The sequence below is a fragment of the Rhinopithecus roxellana genome, chromosome 7 (assembly GCF_007565055.1).
Source record: "Rhinopithecus roxellana isolate Shanxi Qingling chromosome 7, ASM756505v1, whole genome shotgun sequence".
Classification (NCBI taxonomy): Eukaryota; Metazoa; Chordata; class Mammalia; order Primates; family Cercopithecidae; genus Rhinopithecus; species Rhinopithecus roxellana.
The window spans coordinates 115,218,877-115,227,075 of NC_044555.1; the positions used below are offsets into that span (position 1 = coordinate 115,218,877).

General features: G+C 52.8%; 1 protein-coding gene across 1 annotated transcript; it reads right to left on the reverse strand.

The window, feature by feature from the left end:
• Positions 1–554: 554 nt before the first annotated feature.
• LOC115898643 (melanoma-associated antigen C1-like) lies at positions 555–3,704 on the reverse strand. The gene is given in 3 exon segments (XM_030933663.1): positions 555–1,890; positions 1,892–3,365; positions 3,701–3,704. Coding segments are annotated over 3 exon segments (2,814 nt in total).
• Between the last annotated feature and the right edge of the window lie 4,495 nt (positions 3,705–8,199).

Here is an 8,199-nt window from a genome sequence, read left to right on the forward strand (position 1 = left end):
CATCAAATAAATGAGCACTGACACTTTTATTTGTTACATTTTACTTTCTGCTACTTTCTTACATAAGGCAAGCAAACCAGGTATGTATCTTTAGTTTCAAGAACAACAAACTAAAGGGCCTGAGGAAATGCACATATTAACAATCCTTTACTTTGTTCCACTATTTAACTGCAGAGTTCCTTCAGTTTCAAGAAAATTCGTACAGCAATACATTCACCTGTGACACATCACAAAATGAGGCAGAAGGTTTTCCCAATGTGGTGTGTTTGTGTGTGTTTTTGTTTTTACAAAATATCAAACTGTTACTCTTAAACCAGATAAACAGCAATACACGTGACTATTATTCGTAAACTAAGATCCTGAAGCTATTTAAACCTGTCATTAATAGGAAAAGCATCTGAAAAATACCCAAAAGGAAAACAGGTAAATCCCGCAACTGCCCCTATGGAACAGAAGTGCAAACAGCACTGTGTTCTCCCCAACCTCACCCGGGCCCTCCACCACGAAGAAACTCGACTGCCCTCTTCAAACTCAGAGGGAAGAATCTACTGACTTCACTCAGAAGAGAAGCTGGGGGACACGACACTGGGGCTTGCACTGTCTGTGGCAGGGGAGTCATCTGTGGTGTCAATTATGGCCTGGGCTCTCTCTTCCACATCTTTCAAAGCATCCTTGTACGAGGGTGGAAAGGAAATAGGGACGGTATTGTTGAGCATGGCCAAAAACTCGACTACTTTCCTCTTACTGATTTCTGAATGAGCTCTTGGGCCCCAAAGGAATTCGTAACGTGGAGGAGCAGTGTTGGGCACCTCCCGGTACTCTTGGTAACGTTCCTGCACCCAAACTTTAGTGAGGAGCTCCCTGGGCTCCCCAAAGATAAAATGCTCCCTCCCAGCACGCACCCCTATTCCACTCAGCACATCCCAGATGACCTCCTCAGAGGCACAGGTGCCCTTCATGAAGATGATACTCAGAATAAGAATCAGGAGGTGGTTCGGGGGCATGCCCTGCTCATCACTCAGACTCCCCTCACAGCTGAGCTCTAATGTGTTTACAAAGATGTAGGAGCCGTCAGGGTCCACTTCTCTCAGGGAAATGCCAAAAAGAATCTCTATGAACTCACGGGCTTTCCTGAAGATCATAGGAAAGTAGCCCCTGTACCTGCTGATGACATTCGTCACCATCTCTGCCTTTGTGACAGGCTGCTTCGCTTGATATTTGAGGAGAAGAAACCGCACCAACTCGTCCACCTTTTCATCCAGTGTATAAATGAACAAGGGCTCGCTCTCTATCAAGGACTCACTGTCTGTCAAGGACTCGCTCTCTAGCAAGGTGTCTGAGGTGCTTGTATCTTCATCTACTGGACTGCTGGACTCTTCACTGAATGGGCTCAAGGAAGTGGAGGAGGAGGAGGAGCTCACAGCACTCTGGAGAGGAGACTGGGCAGGCCCCTCAGGAGGACTCTGAGGACTCTCAGGGGAACTCTGGGAAAGACTCAATGCAGTGGAGGAGGAGGAGGAGCTCACAGCACTCTGGAGAGGAGGCTGCGCAGGCCCCTCAGTAGGACTCTCAGGACTCTCAGGAGAACTCTGGGAAAGACTCAATGAAGTGGACGAGAAGGAGCTGACAGGTCTCTGGAGTGGAGACTGGGCAGGCCCCTCAGATGGACTCTGAGGACTCTCATGGGGACTCTGCAGAAGACTCGCTAAAGTGTAGGAGAAGGAGCTGAGAGGTTTCTGGAGAGGAGACTGAGCAGGCCCCTCAGGGGGTCTCTGAGGTCTCTCAGGGAAATCCTGGGGAAGACTCAGTGAAGTCGAGGAGGAACAGATAATCACAGGACTCTGGAGAGAAGACTGGGAGTCCTCCCCCTGAGGAGGGCTGTGAGGAAAGCGGAGACAAGGAGACCTCCCACTCAAGAGGACTCTGAGGAATGTAGAGAGGAGACAGGGAATCCTCCCCCTCAGGAGGACTCTGGAAAGGAGACTGGGAGTCCATCCCCTCAGGAAGGCTCTGAGGACTATAGAAAGGAGACTGGGCAGGCCCTTCAGGAGGGCTCTGAGGACTCTCAGAGAAATTCTGGGGAAGGCTCAATGAAGTGGAGGAGGAGTAGATGCTTACAGGACTCTGGAGAGAAGACTGGAAGTCCTCCCCCTGAGGAGGCCTATAAGGAAAATGGAGAGGAGACAGGGAGTCCTCCCACTCAGGAGGACTCTGAGGAATCTGGAGAGGAGACTGGAAGTCCTCCCCATCAGGAGGACACGTATGAATCTGGAGACGAGACAGACAGTCCTCCCACTCAGGAGGATTCTGAGGAATCTGGAGAGGAGAAAGGGTATTCTCCCACTCAGGAGGACTCTGGAACGGAGACGGGGAGTCCTCCCCCTCAGGAGGACTCTGAGGACTATGGAGAGGGGACTGAGAGTTGTCTCCCTCCGCAGGACTCTGAGGAATCTCGAGAGCATACTGGGGAAAACCCTCAAAAGTACTTTGAGAACTCTCAGGGGAACTCTGGAAAACACGCAGTAAAGGGGAGGAGAAGGAGGAGCTCACAGGAATCTGGAGAGGAGACTGGGGAAAACCCTCAAAAGTACTTTGAGAACTCTCAGGGGAACTCTGGAAAACACTCAGTAAAGGGGAGGAGGAGGAGCTCACAGGAATCTGGAGAGGAGACTGGGGAAAACCCTCAAAAGTACTTTGAGAACTCTCAGGGGAACTCTGGAAAACACACAGTAAAGTGGATGAGAAGGAGGAGCTCACAGGAAACTGGGGAGGAGACTGGGGAAAACCCTCAAAAGGACTTTGAGAACTCTCAGGGGAACTCTGGAAAACACACAGTAAAGTGGATGAGAAGGAGGAGCTCACAGGAAACTGGGGAGGAGACTGGGGAAAACCCTCAAAAGTACTTTGAGAACTCTCAGGGGAACTCTGGAAAACACACAGTAAAGTGGATGAGAAGGAGGAGCTCACAGGAAACTGGGGAGAAGACTGGGGAAAACCCTCAAAAGGACTTTCAGAACTCTCAGGGGAACTCTGGAAAAGACTCAGTAAAGTGGAGGAGAACAAGGAGCTCGCAGGATTCTGGAGAGGAGACTGGACGTCCTCACCCTCAGGAGCGCTCTGAGAAATCTGGAGAGGAGACTGGACGTCCTCACCCTCAGGAGGGCTCTGAGAAATCTGGAGAGGAGACAGGGAGTCCTCGCCCTCAGGAGGACTCTGAGGATTCTGGAGAGGAGACTGGGAGTCTTTCCCCTCAGGAGGACTCTGGAGAAGACCCGGGGAGTCCTCCCACTCAGGATGACTCTGCCGACTCTCAGCGGAACTCTGGAGAAGACGCGGCATCCCAGCAGCAGGCATCTCCTTGTCCCCTGGAGAACACAGAATCAGAGAAGAGGATGAGGATGAGAAGGAAGAAGAGGAGGCAGAGGAGGAGGGGAATAAAAAGTGGAAAGAGGAAGAGAAAATGGAGGAGGCTTCCTCCTCTCCCTCCTCTGGAGGATCCTCTGCATCTACCAACTCCAGTATGAAATTTGGCTTCTGGAAGCCTTGCTCAAAGCTGGGGCATGGAAGGTTTGGAGAGAGAGGCACGATGAATATTGTTCAGGAGCAGCAGGTAAACGTGTGAGCACGAATGGGTATGATGGGATCCCACAGGACTGAGGGACAGAGGGACAGTGCCAGAGGCCTCAGCTGAGAAACTCACCCATGATGGCTCTGATAAAGGCCGGCTTACAGCTCTTCTTCTCTTACGGTGGTGCTCTAGGGCCTCACAGGTCGCCTGTCTTCCTAGGGGCTTTGCCTCCTGGGAACCTGTAGGAGGATGAGAAAGCACCTCAGGGCACAGCTGGCAGGCAGGGTCTGAGGCACCAGGAATGACAGTGGGTGGCTACGGGCTGGGTGCTGCCAGGTCTGCCCTGTTTCTGGGGGTAGGGCCCTTGGTACAGAGTCAGGCTGTGCACTCACCTTGACTCCCGGCAGTGCCTGGACCTCCTCTGGTGTGGTGCTTTTAGGATGTATGTGTCCCTCACACCCAGGTCTTCAACTCCTGATTCCTGGAGCACCTGCAAGAGGAAGTGAGGGAGACCCTCCAGTTATGACGGCAGCTGGTGCTGGCCAGACTCCCAGAGTCTCACAGTTCTGAGGTTCGTGGCCCCCTCAGAATTCAATAAGCATTGTCACACGTTCTCAGACAGGGCCAGGCCCCCACCACTCTGCTGACCCGAGGCAAAACCTCAGGTGAAACTCCACAGCACTGAGAGTAGTGGGAGGTAATGATGTCTCAGCCACCTCCCAGCACTCTACCATGGGGGAGGTCCGGGTGGCCTCACGTCTGTTCTGAGGCACACGGTGCGTCCGGAATTGGTGGGTTCTTGGTCTCACTGACTTCAAGAATGAAGCCGCGGACCCTCGTGGTGTTACAGTTCTTAAAGATGGTGTGTCTGGAGTTTGTTCCTTCACACGTTCAGATGTGTCTGGAGCTTCTTCCTTCTGGTGGGTTGGTGGTCTCGCTGTCAGGAGTGAAGCTGCAGACCTTCACGTTGAGTATTGCAGCTCTTGAAGGTGGCGCATCTGGAGTTGTTCGTTCTTCCCGTGGGTTTGTGGTCTCAGCTGGCTTCAGGAGTGAAGCTGCAGACCTTCGTGGTGAGTGTTACAGCTCTTAAAGGCGGCGTGGACCCAAAGAGTGCGCAGCAGCAAAATTTATTTTAAAGAACGAAAGACTAAAGCTTCCACAGTGTGGAAGGGCACCCCAGCACTTTGCCACTGCTGGCTTGGGCGGCCTGCTTTCCTTCCCTTATCTGTCCCCACCCACATCCTGCTGATTGGTCCATTTTACAGAGCGCTGATAGGTCTATTTTACGGAGAGCTGATTGGTCCATTTTTGACAGAGTGCTGATTGGTACATTTAGGATCCTTGAGCTAGACACAGAGTGCTAGACAGAAAAGTTCTCCAAGTCCCCACTAGGTTAGCTAGATTCAGAGTACAAATTCGTGTATTTACAAACCCTGAGCTAGACACAGAGTGCTGATTGGTGTATTTACAATCCCTTAGCTAGACATAAAATTTCTAAAGGACATAAAGTCCCCACTAGACTTAGGAGCCCAGCTGGGTTCACCTAATGGATCCTGCACGGGGCCTGCAGGTGGAGCTGCCCAGCCAGTCCCGAGCCGCACCTGCAATCCTCAGCCCTTGGGCAGTCAATGGTACCAGGTGCCATGGAGGTGGGGGGGGGGCCATGCCCGTCTGGGAGGCTCGGGTCACGGGGGATCCCACCGTGGAGGGGTGGCTCCAACATGGCAGGCTTCAGGTCCCGAGCCCTGCCCCACGGGGAGGCAGCTGAGGCCCCACGAGAACTCAAGCTCAGTGCCGGCCTGCCCGCCCCCTCTGCAGCTGCTGGCCAGGGTGTTAAGCCCCTCACTGCCCTGGGCCGGAAGCGTCGGCTGGTCCCTCCTTCTGCGGCCCGCCGAGTCGCCCCCGTGCCTGCCAGAACTCCAGCTGGCCCGCAAGCGAGCAGCCCCGGTTCCTGCCCACACCTCTCCTTCCACACCTCCCCACAAGCAGAGGCAGGTGGCTCCGGCCTCCACCAGCCCAGAGAGGGGCTCCTACAGTGCCGTGGTGGGCTCAAGGGATGCTCAAGCACTGCCAGAGCGGTCGCAGAGGCCAAGGCTGAGGAGTCACCAAGAGCGAGGGCTGATAGCACATTGTCACCTCTCAGTGTGACCCCTCAGTCCTCACTCTTGTCCCCAGCAGGGCCCGGGAGTCTTCCCTCTGCCAGCTGGAGGCAGCTCCCCATGCTGACTTGCCAGGGGACCCCAGAACAAGGCCTCCCCGTCCCCGTCCCCTACACCCCTCACCCAGCAATGAGAGGGCAGCTGCTCAGCCTGAGCCGACTGGGGCGCTCTAGGAGGGCTGATTTGAGGAGCAGGGTGGGAATCTCCGGGAATCCGTCCTCTGAGGTGGGGGTTCCCCCGTCCTCCTCAATGTCTTCCTATTTATTCCCTAGAAGGCCGGCACCTCCTCCCTTCCTCTGACGTGACGACCCGTCCCTCAGCCCTCGGCTACCATCTTCCTTTCCGCAAACTCCAAGTCCCACGGCAGGCGTACAGCAAGCCTGGCCGGCTTCTCTCTGTGGTGGGGGGTCCCTCAGTTCTCCCTCGGGGCCCTCACCTTGAAGACTGGATAGGTCTAAGGCTCTTCCCTCCGCTGACCTGAGACGAGCCTCGTCACAAAATGCCTCAGGTTCTTCAGCCTCCCAAGATGGACGCCGGAAAGTACATCCGGGAACCCTGCCGGGGATGATCAGGATTGACAGCAGAGCTAGCGTGGGGCGGGGCTTCCTCTCAGAGGAGCAGCCAACCCCCACTTGTCAGCCTCCTTTCCATCCCTTCCTTCCCACCTCCAGGATGTGCTCCAGCCCTTCCTGCTCACTCCCTAAGCCTTGCCGGACTCGTCCCTCCCACCTCCCCAGTCCTTGACACTCACACCCCACTTTTTCCCAGGGCTGACAGCAGGGAGTGGCAGGGTGCAGCCTGAGCCTCCCCTCCATGTTGGGAGGTCACTGTCCTTCGACAGAGTTCCCTTCTTGTTGCGTGACCAGCCCTGGGGCAACTCCCTCTGTTTAACCGAAGCTGCCCTCCTCAGAGATAATCTCCCCTCCACTGACTCCCAAAGTGAAAATCAGAAAGTTGTAAATGTGGGGACCCTGATGGGCTCCTCCAGAGCTGGCAGCAGGCACAGGGACAGGACAGGGGGCACTACCAGTCATGGATGTTCCCTTCCTGCCCTCCTGAGAGGCCGTGCCTGGACTCCTGAAACGGCCTGGGCTCCCTGCCTCTGCGCATCTGAGTCTTTCACCTCCGAATAAGCCCCTCCCATCCCTGAGACCTGCAAGGAGCAAGAGAGGTCAAATCACATCCATCCACGGGGGATATGGCCTCCTAGGCCCCAGGTAGGACTCCGCTGCCCTCTGTCTGAAATGGTGTGGGAAGGACCCTCAGTCTTCCTCAACCTATTATTACTGATACGGCCTCCACTCCCTCCCTCTTCTCTCCAGAGTCTGTTTTTCAGATCAAGGTTCCCACTTCCATAAATCTCCTAGGAGGGACTGGAGCACCCTTGTATCTCTCCCTACTGGCCCTGCCCAAGGCCTCCTAGGAGTGCAAATGAGATGATTTTGGGGGATCCCCCGTGTCCATAGTGGGGTAGCTCACCAGTCCGTCCTCTGTATCAGCCTGGGGATGCCTGGAAGGATCCCTCGTGATCTTCCGCTCTCATGATCTGAAATGAAACTCACCAGAGCACAGCCTTGTCCTCTTTCTACCCCCTAAGATGTCAGGGGACACCCCTATGGATCACCATGCCCCTGGGCCTCCCAGGGATGACAACAGGTGGGGAGCTGGTTTCTGTGGATCCTCCTCTTTGTGGGCAAGAAGTCTCTGCAGTTTTCCCTCAGAGGCCTCATCTGACTACTGGCTGCTCCTGGGTCTTCTATCCTTCCCAAGATGACAGTATGACCCAGGGAGAAAAATAATGTGACTTTACCCTGAAGAAAACTGAAAATCTCTACCTCACCATGGTGATCAAATTAACATCATCAATGACAAATTGTGTTGGTACTCTGTGCCGTCGGTATGATATGATAAGAATGGCACTTCAGTTCTCTGTTCATCTTCCAAGAAAACATAACCTACATCAAAACATTAAAAAATCTTGTAATTCCCAATCAAAGGCTATTTTCCAAAATACCTGAGCATACACCTCCAAACTGTCAATGTTTTCAAAAGCAAGAGAAGTCTCAGTGAACTGGCACAGCCAAAGGGCATTGAAAGAGACATGGTGAATAAATGTAATTGAGTATCCTCAGGGGATCCTGGGACAGAAAATAGTTTTTTGTGACAAGGAAATATATGTGAATAAAGTATGTTTGTTAATAAAGAAAGGATGTTTGCATATCAATATTGGTTCATTAGTTTTAGAGAACCTTACCAAGGTAAGATGTTAATAACAGGAGGAATAGATTATGAGGCATAAAAGAATATTCTTGACCATTGTCGCAATTTTCTTTTAAATCTAAAATTATTCTAAAATACAGTTTATCAAATATGAAAAAAGTTACCAAACTAGATAAAGGATATGTTTGCAACACCTATGATAGATATGCCTTTTAAATATTTTAAATATTGAAAGTAGAAGTTTGAACTTAG